This window comes from Muntiacus reevesi, chromosome 18 (genome assembly GCF_963930625.1).
Source record: "Muntiacus reevesi chromosome 18, mMunRee1.1, whole genome shotgun sequence".
In the NCBI taxonomy this organism is placed as follows: Eukaryota; Metazoa; Chordata; class Mammalia; order Artiodactyla; family Cervidae; genus Muntiacus; species Muntiacus reevesi.
Window position 1 is genome coordinate 26,859,112 of NC_089266.1, and position 17,719 is coordinate 26,876,830.

Sequence of the window (17,719 nt, forward strand, 5' to 3'; positions counted from 1 at the left end):
TCCAGCAGATCTTCCCGACCCAGAAATTGAACTGGGGTCTCTTGCATTGCAGGCGGATTCTTTACCAGCTGAGCCGCAGGGACCCCAGACAGATGGTAGTTAAAAAAATCAGGCAAATAATCATTGAAATAATGAAATATGCATATACACCCATAAGTATATACACCCATAAGCACAGTCAAAACAGTCAACAAAAATAAAGTACAGTAGATTGACCTGGTGGACAAAGGATATCAAGAATGGTATCTACCAGTTAAGAAGACTAACTAAAACACAAACTGGAAAACAAAACTAAAGCATGGTGCCAAGTGGGGCATAAAAAAAGGAAATAAAATTTATGTTTAGAGGAAAGATAAGAATGAAAAGAAAGAAGAGATACGCAAAGTTAAATAGAGGTAGATAAAGAGGATTTATATATATTAAAGATTAACTGCAAGGGGAAAAGAACAGTAGGAAAGGCAAAAGAATAAATGTAGAAAAAATAATAATAAGAGATTTTTAAAAGTTAAAATTGAGAAAAGAAAACAAAAAAAAAGGAAAACTCGACAGAAATGTAAAAGCCCAACATAGAGGCAGAGGTTTGTAACAGCAATAACAAATGTGACTGAGAAAGAGAATCAAAAGTTTAATTAGATTTTATAGTGCCAATAAAATCGACAACTCCAACCAAGGTGAGGGGTGGAAATGGAAGGAAAGAAAAAAAATCCAAAAAGAATCTGTAGAACAAGTCCAAGCATAAAAATAATCAGTGGTTTTCGTGAGCCACTGCTGTCAGAGTCCTTTCTCTCGCTGGGAGTCACAGTCCACCTTACCTCCCTAGGATGCCCTCCAGCACTGGACCTGCTGTGGGGGCAGCTGAGATTCTAATCTGGTCCTACTCCTATGTGTTCTTGCCTCCAATATCCACAGCTATCAGAACTAGTGTGTTTTCTTTTGTAGGAGCTCTCAATGTCCTTTTATGTATTCCATAGACATAGAGTCTGCCTAGTTGATATTGTGGATTTAATCTGCAGCCTGTACAGCTGGTGGGAAGGTTTTCATTCTTCCTGCCGTACTGCCCAGGAGTTTCAATTGTGGTTTTATTACCACCTCTCATGTGGGTCGTCTACTGGTGTTTGCTCCTGAGGCTTCCCTTGAGGACTTAGGTCTGCCTCTGTGAGAGCCAGGTGTGAAGGTTGTGCAACTGCTTGGGTTGCAGGAGTTCTGGCAGCACCAGGTACTCAGGGGAGTTGGCAGCTAGGGCAGCAGGAAATACAGTGCTCTAGAAGGGTATGGCAGCCAGTATTGGCTGATACACTTCAGTATCCTTGCCTGGAGAATCCCCCTGACAGAGAAGCCTGGCAGGCCGCAGTCTACAGGGTCACAGAGTCAGACATGATTGAAGTGACCCTGAGTGCATGGATGAAATACTTTTTTTGTCTGTGGCAGCTCTGCCCCAGTGAGAGTTGAGCATGCAGGTGATGCAGTTTCTTGGCTTGTGGGGACCCTGGCGGTGCCAAGTGTGCAGGGACACAGACTCCCTCTGGTGCAGAATTTATGGCCCTATCATCTTCCCAACCCAGGAATTGAACGTTGCCACTCCCACATTGTAGGCAGATTCTTTACCACTCAGCCACCAGGGAAGCCCAGTCAGCATCTATTTTCCCTATTAATTAATTAATATGCTAGGTTTTTTGATGAGTAAGGAATAAATATTGGTACAGAGTAGTAATGTTCCTAATAAAATTGTCCTTGTATCCTGGGAGAGTCAGAGTTTGGGAGAAGAGTTGAAGGGTCAGCAGAGGTACTAGGATTTGGTTATATGAATTGGATATAGATATTAAATATTTACACAGTATGATGGTCTAATTTGCCATAGGAAAGTCCCTTAAATTAGAGAAGGAGTAATCAAAAGTTGAGCCTTGGTATGTTAGGGCATTACCTGTATTTTGATTAGTGTTCTCCTCCTTCCCTTTTTTCTCCTTTCCTCCTTGTATAAGAAGTGATTTATGTGATTAGCATCGTGTTGTTCATATTACCTTGTTTTATATATATGAAGAATATTTTGATAGGATTGTTGAAGAGTTCACCTTTTTATCTTTTCAAAGAATAGTAGTATAGAATAGTGAACATTAGAGCAATAATCACAATAGAGAACATAGATGAGTGAGAGGCTACTTTTGAGACGCACATAGGGTGATGATACAGATCTATAATGGGTCTGAGGAAGAGGGTGATCATCAATATGGAGTATATAGGAGAGAGAAGAAAGAATAAGGACAGATTTTGGTTGTTAGATGGCTGTTTCTGTCATGAAAATGTGTTCTCATCAGATTTATTATCCCCTCATTCTCCCTTCTCTAAACTATTTGTGCTTATTACCCAGAATTGTAAAAAGTTCAGTTCAGTTCAGTCGCTCAGTCATGTCTGACTCTGTGACTCCACGGACTGCAGCACTCCAGGCTTCCCTGTCCATCGACAACTCCTGGAGCCTGCTTAAACTCATGTCCGTCGAATTGGTGATGCCATCCAACCATCTCACCTTCTGGTCGTCCCCTTCTTCTTCTGCCTTCCCTCTTTCCCAGCATCAGGGTCTTTTCCAAGGAGCCATTTCTTCGCTTCAGGTGGCCAAAGTATTGGAGCTTCAACATCAGTCCTTCCTAGGAACATTCAGTACTGATTTCCTTTAGGATTGACTGGTTTGATGTCCTTGCAGTCCAAGAGACTCACAAGAGTCTTCTCCAACACCACAGTTCAAAAGCATACCTCTTTAGAATTGTACATACTTCCTGAATTATATCCTTTTAGTCTAGACCAATTCTTCCTTCACTTCTTCCTCCTACTCTTGACATCATCAGTATCATCATCAGTTTGGTATCTAAATCACCTAGCCTTACATATTAGGTAATCTAATACCTATTGATAAATTTTGGAAAACCTGTGCTGGTGGATATTTTGTTTTTTTCAAATTTTGCTCCAGTTATTTATCTGAGTGAAACGTAGGAACTTTTCTAAAAGCTCAACTCAAGCCAAGAGTTTGTGATTTTTCACTCTAAACCTAAAGATACTATTTGTTAGTGACTAACAGGATGTAGTTTTATATATATGAAAATGTATACAAGAAATGTTTTTTTAGGCCGGTTTTCTAGACCTAGGACATTTACAGGTCTTTTTAATAACTTGTACTATTAAAGAGGAACTAAGAGTGAATTCGGTTGCCTTTCAGGTTTAAAACAAAGTTAACTAACACCCCCCCCCCCTTTTTTTTTTTTGGTTCTTTCAGGGGACGGGGAAGTTTATGTTTGGGATGTGAACTCTAGAAAGTGCCTTAACAGATTTGTTGATGAAGGCAGTTTATATGGATTAAGCATTGCCACATCTAGGAATGGACAGTATGTGGCTTGTGGGTAAGTAAACAGAGGTTTTGGTAACCTTTAATCACCTTTTGCTAATGAAAAAATATTACAGAATTGAATATACTAGATGGTGCCTTGAGTAGTTACTTAAAAGTGTATGTTCCTTCATCTAGCTATGTGGTATAAACCAGTAACATGTTTTTGGGGATACTGTTGTTAGTATTATAGAGATCTTGAAAGTATTACCTAGAACATGTTATTGTGTCATTGTTGAGAAAAATGGTTATTACACTGGGGAAAAGATGGCTTTATTGTCCTATTTGATTTTAAAGATGGAGGGTAGGAGAAGGAGGTGTTGGGATACTTACCTGTAATTCTAAATGATTTTACCACCAAATCACTACTCAGCAACTGTAATTTTAGAACTTCCAGAAGTCGATCTTTATGACTATTAGATTAAGCACAGTTGATCCATAAAGAGTTTTCATTCAGATTCTCCCTTGTTGGGCTGTCCAGTGGGTCCAGAAGCATAGCTTACTCACCACTTTTTCTTCACCACCTCCTTCAACGGCTAAAATTGGGGAAACTGCCTATAAATATCTCCACCACCATTTGGATATTGGTCAGCAGCTACCTTGTAGCCTGGGAAGAAGGGAGAGTAGAACCAGGCTGTGGTGCTCGGAGGCCAGGCTAACACCATGTGAGTCTGACAGGCAGGGGGACAGCCTGAGCCCAGCGTTTGCTAGAGCATAGCAGTGTGTGACTAGCAAATCTTTTGAAGTTCCCTTTAAAATGTAGATTGGTAGTAAAATTATAAGTAATTTTAAGCAGACCTGCTTTACCTTTGTAAACGGCACAAACATAACTGTCACGCAGATTTTGTGAAGTTAATCTTTTTCTGGTCTTTGCCTTCTTTTTGTATTACTTTTTATTAATCCTCTTTGACAGGCCCAGAGAGGAAAGAATCTAATATTAGCCATTTAAACTCATTTGATTTTAATTGCTTGTCAATGTAATTGAATTCTGATGTGCTTGGTCAAAGAACATTCCTAGGTTTTTATTGTTAAACCTGTAAAAAAAGGCCTTAGCCCTTCTTAGAGGAGTTTCTCATGTAGGGGAAAGAGTTTTTGGTGGTACAGTCAGAGCAGAAGGTAGGAGAAACAACTCACTTAGCTGGTTGACTGTCTGCTCCTTCCCTTCCTCCCATCTCCCTCTCTTCCTCTCTTGATCTCAAAATTTGTATGATAGTGTCTGTTAACTCTTCTCAGTGTCCTGGCTTAAAGTGGATGCTTTTGATTTACAGCTTTGCTCTGATGGGGACATAGGAAACTCAGAATATTATATATAGAGGTCTTTTATTTTATAGTGCCTTTTTTTTAAATGGATTTGGTTAATGTAAGGATTGCTACAACTCATGTTGTTTCGTTTCCAGTTCTGTGTTTTTTCCACACTGCCACCCCCTAAGTATTTTGATTTTATTTTAAAAGACTACTGAAAATTCAGGACTGTAGAAAACTACAAAATTTGTTATGATTTAGGGCCTAGAATTAATAGTTCTTTATTTCAGTGTTCTCATGAACCCATATAAAATGGGTTTCATTTTGCTTCATCTAGAGATTCTTTAAGACATGTGTGCTTTATAATGCAAGAAAAGCCTGTTTTATTCAGTGATAATGCTTTTGCTTCAGTTTCCTCATTCATAAAACATTTATTGGGCCTTGAGCTGGGGATTGTGAGATAGAACAATATATTTTCACCTTTTCATAGTTGATGATCTTATGTGGGGACATAATACATGTGTCTGTATTCACAAGGCGAGCCATCAAATCATCACAAGGGCTGCAGTTTAGATACGGTGTTTCAATTTTAAAAGTGTTTGGAATGGTGAAGGCTGTTATTTGGAATGTCTGAAAAGGGTTTTGTGGGATATTGGCACTTGAGCTGGGCATTTTGAGGTCCAGTTGGAATTCAGAGAAAGGTATTGCAGATGGTGGAGAGAATTCAGGTTTGTGTTCTGAGAGGAGTATGGATGGGGTCACTCTTAAGTGGGGTGGGGGGGTAAGCTACAAAGGTAGAGAAGCGGCAGGCAGAGAAGTCTTTTATGCTGTGCTGAATAATGTGGACATTATATTAAATGAAAAGAGAAACCATTAAAGATTTTTAAGCAGAGAATCATGATGATAATTGAAATTTAGGGTTTGAAATAGATAATTCTTAGACTTTAGAAGGGGAATAGAGGTGCAGGTGAATGAGCCTTGAGGTCATTGCAGTGATCAGGCATTGAGTAATAAGGATGGGAATGGGAATAGGTAGATAGGTAAATTAGAAAATTGGGATGAGAGACGAGTGACATTCTAAGGCTCCAGGCCAAGACAGAAGAGTAGAGTTGTCCATAGAATGAGAGTGGATGCGGGAGGGAGGCATGTCAGAGATAGGTTCACAGGGCAGTGTTTATAGGCAGTTAGCAGTGAGTGGAGTTAGATTAAAGGCAATCGTTTGATGGTCCATGGGAGGAAATGAGATGAGAGAGACACTAGAGCTAGGTTGATCTGGCTAATCGCCATCATTGTTGTTGGGGAAGAGTTTTCTGTACTAGGACATTTGTGGTTGCTGATCTGCTAATGGATAGGCTGTTCTTGATTCAGGAACCTACTTCCAGTCCAGTCAGCTGTGATTGAGGGGTGGAAGGATGACAGCCATGTCTATTTTTTTAGTTAGGAGATCAGGGATGAGAGCTCCCTTTTCTTTGTTCTTGTTTTTCCACTTATGATGCCCTGGTTTTTACTTTTTTTTCCTTGTCATTGTTACTATTGTTTGTTTGTTTTTAACCTACTATCTCCCTTCCCCAGCTCTTGTCTCACTTACCTTTTCCACAAAGCATCACTGGAGCAACTTCAGTTCATACTGATTTTTCCTTTCTTTGAGGTTCTAGATCACATATAGAGAGTTTAGCTTATGTTCTCTTATATTTCTGAGTATTTCTTAACAGTCTTTGCCACCCTGCCCCGGGATTAAATTCTTTCTGCTGTTGTATATTCTTGTGACAGTTTGCATTGTTGTTGCTAAGTCATGTCCAACTCTTTGTGACACCATGACCTGTAGCATGCCAGTCTCCTCTGTCCTCCACTGTTTCCTGGAGTTTGCTCAAATTCATGTCCCTTGATTCAGTGTGATGCTATCTAACCATCTCATCCTCTGCCACTCCCTTCTCCTTTTGCTTTCAGTCTTTCCTAGCATCAAGGTCTTTTCCAGTGGATCTTTGCAAGAATCTTTTCCAGTGAATCGTTGCATCAGGTGGCCACACAGTATTGGAGCATCAGCTTCAGCATCAGTCCTTCCAATGAATATTCAGGGTTGATTTCTTTTAGGATTGACTGATTTGATCTCTTTGCAATCCATGGGACTCACAAGAGTCTTCTCCAGCATCACAATTCAAAAGTTTCAGTTTTTCGGTTCTCAGCCTTCCTTATGATCCAGCTCTCAATATCCATACATGACTACTGGAAAAACCTTAGCTTTGACCATATGAACCTTTGTTGGCACAGTGATGTCTGCTTTTTAATAACACTGTCTAGGTTTGTCATAACTTTCTTTCCAAGGAGCAAACGTCTTTTAATTTCATGGCTGCAGTAACTGCCCACAGTGATTTTGGAGCCCAAGGAAATAAAATCTGTCACTGCTTCCACTTTTCCCCCTTCTATTTACGATGAAGTAAGGGGAACTATGGTGTTGGATAAGACTCTTGAGAGTCCCTTGGACTGCAAGGAGATCCAACTAGTCTATCCTAAAGGAGATCAGTCCTGGGTATTCACTAGAAGGACTGATGCTGAAGCTGAAACTCCAATACTTTGGCCACGTCATGCGAAGAGTTAACTCATTGGAAAAGACCCTATTGCTGGGAGGGACTAGGGGCAGGAGAAGAAGGGGACGGCAGAGGATGAGATGGCTGGATGGCTTCACCGACTCGATGGACATGGGTTTGAGTAAACTCCAGGAGTTGGTGATGGACAGGCAGGCCTGGCGTGCTGCGATTCATGGGGTCACAAAGAGTTGGACACAACTGAGCGACTGAACTGAAGGGGATTGGATGCCATGATCTTAGTTTTTTGAATGTTGAATTTCAAGCCACACTTTTCACTTTCCTCCTTTACCTTCATCAAGAGACTCTTTAGTTCCTCTTTACTTTCTGCCTTTAGAATAGTATCATATGCATATCTGAGGTTGTTGATATTTTTCCTGTCAATCTTGATTCCAACTTGTGATTCATTCTGCCCAGCATTTTGCATGCATATAAGTTAAATAAGCAGAGTGAGAATAGGTTCGACATACTCCTTTCCCAGTTTTGAACCAGTCCCTTGTTCCATGTCCAGTTCTAACTGTTGTTTCTTGACCCACATACTTGTCAGGAGACAAGTAATGTGGTTTGGTATTCCCATCTCTTTAAGAATTGTCCCCATGTTTTGATCCACACAGTCAGAGGCTTAAGTGTAGTCAATCAAGCAAAAGTAGATTTTTTCTGAAACTCCCTTACTTTCTTCATGATCCAATGAATGTTGGAAATTTTATCTCTGGTTCTTCTGCTTCTTCGAAACCCAGCTTGGACATCAGGAAGTTCTCTGTTCAGTTTTCATACTGCTGGTTATATGGATATCATTCAGTATTCTTAGTAGCATATTAGAATCAGTTATATTGTAGCACAAATACCACTGTAAGTTTCCATATATTAAGATGATTAACTTGTGCCAGTTTTGTTCCACACATCTAAGCAATAATCACATAAGAATTCTTGGGGTAGGGGCTTCCCTGGTGGCTCAGCATTAAAGAATCCACTTGTGACGAGACTAGGGTTCAATCCCTGTTCTGGGAAGACCCCACATACCACGGGGCAACCAAGTCTGTGTGCTACAACTATTGAGTGAGAGGTTTACAGACAGGAAGGCCAGGGGTCTCCAAACAGAGGAAATAGGCTGCAAGTGTCAGACATTTTTTATATCTCTCTCAAGCGGCAGGAGGAAGCAGACAAGTGTTAGATTTTTTCCCCTTCTCTATACAAATTTAAAAGGAGGTTTCTCTTAAAATTCTTTGTTGCCGTGACAACACCTGGCTCCACCTGAACTTAACTTTTCTCAAACCTTGAGCTAACCATTGAGTTTTTCTTATGGAAATGTTTTTCTTAAGCTGTGTTAATGAACTGTGTATTTATCCTAGACTCTTGTCTTTCCTCAAGTCAGTTCTGCTTGAGACTCAGAACCAAGGCTCAACAAACCTGTATGTTTTACTCATGCATTGTTCTCCTAATCTATGTTAATGAAACTATATATTTATTTGGACACCTGCTTTTCTTCAAGATAAATGTCAATCATTTTATGGCTCGGGATGACTCACCTGGTGCCAGTGTTATCTCAAAATGCATATTGGGGGTGAGGGGCCTGTTGCCACTCTGAATTTTGAGACATCTCCTTTCTCTAATTAACAGCTTGCTGATATGTATATAGTGAAAGTGAAGTTGCTCAGTTGTGTCCAACTCTGCGCCCCAATGGACTATAGCCTACCAGGCTCCTCTGTCCATGGGATTTTCCAGGCAAGAGTACTGGAGTGGGTTGCCATTTCCTTCTCCAGGGGATCTTCCCGACCCAGGGATCAAACCCAGGTTTGCTGCATTGTAGGCAGATGCTTTACCATCTGAGCCACCAGCAAATTATAGGTATATAATATCTGCCTAAAGATAGGTATATAACATCTGGCTAAAGACTAGCAGGGGGGCACTCTTTCTACCCACTTCTGATGTCTATGTCAGAGGCTTTCTCTGTCTCTTTTATACTTTAGTAAAACTTTATTACATAAAATGTTTGTGAGTGATCAAGCCTTGTCGCTGGCCCCAGATTGAATTCCTCTCCTCCAGAGGCCAAGAATCACAGTGTCTTTCATGGCTCACAGTGTCTTTCATTTCTCATGTTTCATGATAGCAACAGCCTATCGTGAGCCTGCAACTATAAGCTGAGCCTGCGACTATAAGCTGCAACTACTGAAGCTCACATCCTGGAGCCCATGCTCTGCAACAGGAGAAAGCCAGCACAATGAGAAACTCGCACACAGCAGTTGGCAGGTAGCCCCTGCCCCCCACAACTAAAGAAAAGCCTTTGCAGGAGGGAAGACCCAGCACAGCCAAAAATAAATATATATGTATTTTTAAAAAGAATTCATCAGAATAATGATAGTAAAGATGATCCAAACTCTTGAAAACAAAATGGAGGTTACAAGTAAATAGATTAGAGACAAGGATTGAGAAGATGCAAGAAATGTTTAACAAGGACCTAGAAGAAATAAAGAGTCAATCAGTAATGAATAATGTAATAACTGAGATTGAAAGCACTCTGGAGGGAAACAATAGTAGAATAACTGAAGCAGAAGATAGGATAAGTGAGGTGGAAGATAGAATGGTGGAAATAAATGAAGCAGAGAGGAAAAAAGAAATAAGAATTAAATGAGGACAACCTCAGAGACCCCTAGAACAATGTTAAACACCCCAACATTCAAATAATAGCAGTCCCAGAAGAAGAAGACAAAAAGAAGGGGCATGAGAAAACACTTGAGGAGATAATAGTTGAAAACTTCCCTAAAATGGGGAAGGAAATAGCCACCCAAGTCCAAGAAACCCAGAGAGTCCCAAACAGGATAAACCCAACGCGAAACACCCCAAAACATATATCAATCAAACTAACGAAGGTTAAACACAAAGAGCAAATATTAAAAGCAGCGAGGGAAAAGCAACAAATAACACAAAAGGGTACCCCCATAAGGATAACAGCTGATCTTTCAGTAGAAACTCTTCAGGCCAGTAGGGAATGGTAAGACATACAGTGATGAAAGAGAAAAACCCTACAACCCAGATTACTATACCCAGTGCAGATCTCATTCAAATACGAAGGAGAAATCAAAAGCTTTACAGACAAGCAAAAGCTGAGAGAATTCAGCACCACCAGACCAGCTCTTCAACAAATGCTAAAGGATCTTCTCTACCCAGGAAACACAGAAAAAGGTTTATAAACTCGAATCCAAAACAACAAAGTAATTGGCCGCAGGATCATACTTATCAATAATTATCTTAAATGTAAATAGGTTGAATGCCCCAACTAAAAGACAAAGACTGGCTGAATGAATACAAAAACAAGACTTCTGTATGTGCTGTCTACAAGTGACCCACCTCAAACCAAGGGACACATGCAGACTGAAAGTGAAGGGCTGGCAAAAGATATTTCATGCAAATAGAGACTGAAAGAAAACAGGAGTAGCAATACTCATATCAGATAAAATAGACTTTGAAATAAAGGCCATAAATAGAGACAGGGACACCACATAATGATCAAAGGATCAACCCAAGAAGAAGATATAACAATTATAACATGTGCATCAAGACGTAAGGCAAATGCTAACAAGTATGCAAGGGGAAATTAACAGTAATAGAATAATAGTGGGAAACTTTAATACTCCACTCACACCTATGGATAGATCAACCAAACAGCAAATTAGCAAGGAAACACAAACTTTAAATGATACAATGGACCAGTTAGACCTAATTGATATCTCTAGGACATTTCACTCCAAAACAGTGAATTTCACATTTTTCTCAAGTGCCCACGGGACATTCTCCAGGATAGATCTCATCCTGGGCTGTAAATCTAGCCTTAGTAAATTCAAAAAAATTGAAATCATTTCAAGCATCTTTCCTGATCACAATGCAGTAAGATTAGATGTCAACTACAGGAAAAAAGCTATTAAAAACACAGACATATGGAGGCTAAATAACATGCTTCTTTATAACCAACAAATCATGGAAGAAATCAAAAAGGAAATTAAAACATGCATAGAAACAAATGAAAATGAAAGCACAACAACCCAAAACCTATGGGATTCAGTAAAAGCAGTGCTAAGGGTAAGGTTCATAGTGTTATAAGCTTACCTTAAGAAATGAGGAAAATCAAATAACCTAACTTTACAGCTAAAGCAACTAGAAAAAAAAGAAATGAAGAACCCCAGGGTTAGTAGAAGGAAAGAAATCATAAAAGAGCAGAAGTAAATGAAAAAGAAACAAAGGAGACTGTACCAAAAATCAGCAAAACTAAAAGCTGGTTCTCTGAGAAGATCAATAAAACAAACAGACCGTTAGCCAGACTCATCAAAAAAAAAAGGGAGAAGAATCAAATCAACAAAATTAGAAATGAAAATGGAGAAATCACAACAGACAACACACGACAACAGACAACAAAGGATCATAAGAGACTACTCTCAGCAACTATATACCAATAAAATGGACAACTTGGAAGAAATGAACAAATTCTTAGAAAATTATAACCTTCCAAAACTGAACCAGGAAGAAATAGAAAATCTTAAGAGACCCCATCACAAGCACAGATATAGAAGCTGTAATAAAAAATCTTCCAACAAACAAAAGCCCAGGAACAGATGACTTCACAGGTGAATTCAACCAAAAATTTAGAGAAGAGCTAACACTTATACTACTCAAACTCTACCAGAAAATTGCAGAGGAAGGTAAACTCCCAAGCTCATTCTGTGAAGCCACCATCATCACCCTAATATCAAAACCAGACAAAGATGCCACAAAAAAAGAAAATGACAGGCTAATATCACTGATGAACATAGTTGCAAAAATCCTCAACAAAATTCTAGCAAACAGAATCCAACAACATATTAAAAAGATACATCATGACCAAGTGGGCTTTATCCCAAGGATGCAAGGATCCTTCAGTATTCGCAAATCAATCAATGTGATACACCACATTAGCAAATTGAAGGATAAAAACCATATGATTATCTCAATAGATGCAGAGAAAGCCTTTGACAGAATTCAACACCCATTTATGATAAAAAAAACTCTCCAGAAAGCAGGCATTGAAGGAACATAACTCAACATAATAAAAACCATATATGATAAACTCACAGCAAACATTATCCTCAGTGGCAAATAATTGAAAGCATTTCCCCTAAAGTCGGGAACAAAACCACTCTCACCACTACTATTCAACATAGTTTTGGAAGTTTTAGCCACAGCAGTCAGAGAAGAAAAAGAAATAAAAGGAATCCATATTGGAAAAGAAGAAGTAAAACACTCACTGTTTGCAGATGACATCATCCTCTACATAGAAAACCCTAAAGACTCTACCAGAAAATTACTAGAGCTAATCAGTGAATATAGTAAAGTTGCAGGATATAAAATTAATACACAGAAATCCTTTGCATTCCTATAACAATTGGAAAACAGAAATTAAGGAAATAATCATTCACCATTATGATGAAAAGAATAAAATATTTAGGAATAAATCTACCTAAAGAAACAAAAGACCTAAATAGAAAACTGTAAAACACTGATGAGTGTAATCAAAGATGACACACGTAATGGAGAAATATACCATGTTCCTGGATCGGAAGAATCAATATAGTGAAAATGAGTACACTATCCAAACCAATCTGTAGATTCAGTGCAATCCCTATCAAGCTACCAATGGTATTTTTCACAGAACTAGAACAAATAATTTCACAATTTGTAAGGAAATACAGAAAACCTCAAATAGCCAAAGCAATCTTGAGAAAGAAGAAAGGAACTGGAGGAATCAATCTGTCTGACTTCAGACTATACTACGAAGCTTCAGTCATCAAGACAGTATGGTACTGGCACAAAGACAGAAATATATATCAATGGAACAAAATAGAAAGCCCAGGGATAAATCCACACACTTATGGACACCTTATCTTTGACAAAGGAGGCAAGAATATACAATAGAGAAAAGACAATCTCTTTAGCAGGTGGTGCTGGGAAAACTGGTCAAGCACCTCTAAAAGAATGAAACTAGAACACTTTCTAAAACCATACACAAAAATAAACTCAAAATGGATTAAAGATCTAAATTTAAGACCAGAAACTATAAAATTGCAAGAGGAAAACATAGGCAAAACACATAAATCACAGCAAGATCCTCTATGACCCACCTCCCAGAGTAAAGGAAATAAAAACAAAAATAAACAAATGGAACCTAATTAAAGTTAAAAACTTTTGCACAACAAAAGAAACTATAAGCAAGGTAAAAAGACAGCTTTCAGAGTAGGAAAAAGTAACAAAGGAAGCAACTGACAATCTCAAAAATATACAAACAGCTCGTGCAGCTCAATACCACAAAAATAAACGACCTAATCAAGAAATGGACCAAAGAACTAAACAGACATTTCTCCGAAGAAGACATACAGATGGCTAACAAACACATGAAAAAATGCTCAACCTCACTTATTAGAGAAATGCAAATCAAAACCACAATGAGGTACCATCTCATGCTGGTCAGAATGGCTGCTATCAAAAAGTCTACAAACAATAAATGCTGGAAAGTGTGGAGAAAAGGGAACCCTGTTACACTGTTGGTGGGAATGCAAACTAGTACAACCACTATGGAGAACAGTATGGAGATTCCTTAAAAAACTGAAAATAGAACTGCCATTCAGTTCAATCACTCAGTCGTGTCCGACTCTGCAACCCAATGGACCGCAGCATGCCAGGCCCCCCTGTCCATCACCAAGTCCCAGAGTTTACCCAAACTCATGTCCACTGAGTCAGTGATGCCATCCAACCATCTCATCCTCTGATGTCCACTTCTCCTTCTGCCTTCAATCTTTCCCGGCATCAGGGTCTTTTCAAATGAGTCAACTCTTCGCATCGGGTGGTCAAAGTATTGGAATTTCTGCTTCAACATCACTCCTTCCAATGAACCCTCAGGACCGATCTCTTTTAGGATGGACTGGTTGGATCTCCTTGCAGTCCGAGGCACTCTCAAGAGTCTTCTCCAACACCACAGTTCAAAAGCATCAATTCTTCGGCACTCAGCTTTCTTTATAGTCCAACTCTCACACCCACACATGACTACTGGAAAAACTATGGCCTTGACTAGACGGACCATTTTTGGCAAAGCAATGTCTCTGCTTTCTAATGTGCTGTCCAGGGTGGTCATAACTTTCCCTCCAAGCAGTGTGCCATGCGACCCAGCAATCCCACTGCTGGGCATACACACTGAGGAAACCAGAACTGAAAGAGACTCGTGTACCCCTGTGTTCATCGCAGCACTTCTATAATAGCTAGGACGCGAAAGCAACCTAGATGTCCATTGGCAGATGAGTGGATAAGAAAGTTGTGGTACATATACACAATGGAATATTACTCAGCTATTAAAAAGAACACACTTGAATCAGTTCTGATGAGGTGGGTGAAACTGGAGCCTATTATACAGAGTGAAGTAAGTCAGAAAGAAAAACCAATACATTAACACATATATATAGAATTTAGAAGGATGGTAATGACAACCTTATACATGAGACAGCAAAAGAGACACAGATATAAAGAACAGAGTTTTGGACTCTGTGGGAGAAGGTGAGTACGGGATGATTTGAGAGAATAGCATTGAAAGATGTATATTACCATATGTGAAATAGATGAGCAGTCCAAGTTTGATGCATGAAACAGGGCACTCAAAGCTGGTGCAGTGGGACAACTCAGAGGGATGGGATGGGGAGGGAGATGGGAGGGGGTTTAGGGATGGGGGACACATGTACACCTGTGGCTGATTCATGCCAATGTGTGGCAAAAACCACCACAATATTGTAAAGTAATTAGCCTCCAATTAAAATTAATTTAAAAAAAAGAATTTGTAGGCTATATTTAAGGGTACTCTAATGTTCATGATGGTTAGATTTGATCTAAAATTGATATTTACAAGGGAGCTATATGGGTTATAGCTTGCTGTCTTCTTTTAAGATTTGTTTTATTTATTTATTTGCGTCTTAGTTTGGGGCATGTGGGATCTTTAGTTGCGGCATGTAAGCTCTTAGTTACAGCCTGTGGGATTTAGTTCCCTGACCAGGGATTGAACCTGGGCCCTCTACATTGGGAGCAAGGATTCTTAGCTGCTGGACCACCAGGGAAGTCCTTTGTCTTTAATTAAGATGGATTTTGGCGTAAATTAGCTTTCAGCAATAAAAGAGGTTTAGTATTGAATAGATATTTTGATCCAAATAAAAATATATAAGAAAAAGATCATTTTTGTCTTAGTTTGGATAGTTGTAACAAAATGCCATAGATGAGGTGGATTATAGTCAGTAAAAGCTTATTTCCCATATTTCTGGAGACTGAAAGTCTGAGATCAGATTGCCAGCATTCTTGGGTCCTGGTGAGGGCCTTCTTCCCAGGTTCCAGAAGGCTGGCTTCTTGCTGTGACCTCCAGAATGAGTGAACCTCTGGGCTCACTTTTATAAAGTCCCTAGCCCCATTCGTGAGGGCACCATCCTTATGACCTAGTCACCTCCTAAAGGGTGACCTCCTCATGCTGTTACCTTTTGGATTAAGACTACGACATAGGAATTTTCAGTTCATCGCTCAGTCGTGTTCCACTCTGCGACCCCTTGGACTGCAGCATTCCAGGCTTCCCTGTCCATCAACAACCCCTGGAGTTTACTCATGTCCATTGTGTTGGTGATGCCATCCAACCATCTCGTCCTCTGTCATCCCCTTCTCCTCCCACCTTCACTCTTTCCCAGCGTCAGGGTCTTTTCCAGTGAGTCAGTTCTTCACATCAGGTGGCCAAAGTATTGGAGTTTCAACTTCAGCATCAGTCCGTCCAATGAATATTCAGAACTGATTTCCTTTAGGGTGGACTTGTTAGATCTCCTTGCAGTCCAGGGGACTCTCAAGAGTCTTCTCCAGCACCACAGTTCAAAAGCATCAATTCTTTGGTGTTCAGCTTTCTTTATAGTCCAACTTTCACATCCATACATGACTCCTGGAAAAACCATTCTAGTGGGACACAAATGTTCAGTTCACAGCAAAATTTTCTAAACCCAGGATATATATTGTTTCTCCTGAGTGGTTAATAAGGACTACCTAAGAGTTAGCTGTACTTAAATTAAGGACTTTTTAATTAATGTATATGAAATATACATCAGAAACTAAATATAAGCAGTTTGAAGACTTTAAAACACTAAATCTAACATACTATTTGTGTGTTGGCTATAATTTCAAACTGTGGAATCTTGTGTGTGAACTAAATTTGTCTTGTTTATGCATTGTGCCTGTTTCACTGTAGACAGTAAGTACTAAGTGAGCAAGTGAGAATGTTGAGTGTAGGAATGAGAACACTTAATGTGTCACCCTTGTTAGTTTGAGTATTAATTTCTTGCAACTTTCAGCTTCATATTGCATTTGCTAATTAAGTATCTGTGAAGACAACTACCTTATTCTTACTCCTTGTAAATGATGCCTGTAACATTAGGTGGTCTGAAGATTTAGGTCAAAAATGTTTACTGAAACTTCTTGTCTGTGAATGATTCTGTTAGTCATTAAGATTTACATTTTATGAATATTGGGTATATATGATTCATTGTTCGTAAGTGTTTCAGTAAACTTGGAGTGGATGATCGCTTCTGTAACTCTTGACTATGGTATTATAGACCAAAAATCTAAGGTACTTGCTATTCGCTGTTGTGCAGCACTGTTTTGGATGTTCTCATAAATAGAATAGAATAAAAAAAGAAAGGAGGATATCTAAACAGGGGAAAGATGGTGCTCATTCGCATATTAGAATGTTAGGGTTGTCCAAAAATGCCACGAGAGTGGCCCTCTTAGCCTCTTTTGTTTGTCTTTGCATCCCAGGCATTTAAACAGTGCCTGTCATAAAGCTGAAATTCAGTAAATATTTATTGAAGGAATGAATAATGAAGATTCTAGGCTTCCTTGGATTTTCTAGCTACATTAGTAATTTAAAAGCTCCCAGCGTTAACAGGATTTCAGTAAGACTACAGTAAAACTGATAGACTGTGGTTTTTGCCCTGGGATGAAGACTCCAGCCCATAGTCCCTGTGTAACATGATACAGTTCCTATAAATATCAGCTTTTTGGGAGTGGGGTGTTATATCTTAATTCACTTGGATTGTGAAAATCCTTTTGCTTCTTTTTAATCTTTATTCATTTTTCTCTTTGCAGTTCTAATTGTGGAGTGGTAAACATATACAATCAAGATTCTTGTCTCCAAGAAACAAACCCAAAGCCAATAAAAGCGATAATGAACTTGGTTACAGGTGTTACTTCTCTGACCTTCAATCCTACTACAGAAATCTTGGCAATTGCTTCAGAAAGCATGAAAGAAGCAGTCAGACTGGTAATGTTTCTTTACCCTTTCCTTTTAGCTTTGATGAATTTAAAGTTTTAAGTTGAAAACATGGAAAGATAATAAGGAAAGAGTTGAATTATTGTAAAAAGAGTAGCCTCTTTTGTTGTAAAAATTGCTAGTATTGTAGCTTTTGGGTGTGATTATTGAAATGATATACAGTAGCCA

At 39.1% G+C, this 17,719-nt stretch overlaps 1 protein-coding gene across 1 annotated transcript in view; it reads left to right on the top strand.

Annotated features, from left to right (window-relative positions):
- Positions 1 to 17,719, top strand: part of UTP18 (UTP18 small subunit processome component) — a 63,799-nt gene that overhangs the window by 39,004 nt on the left and 7,076 nt on the right. The window contains exons 10-11 of the mRNA XM_065908567.1: positions 3,263 to 3,386; positions 17,368 to 17,542. Coding sequence (XP_065764639.1) covers positions 3,263 to 3,386; positions 17,368 to 17,542 — 299 coding nt within the window. The remainder of the gene's footprint in view (positions 1 to 3,262; positions 3,387 to 17,367; positions 17,543 to 17,719) is intronic.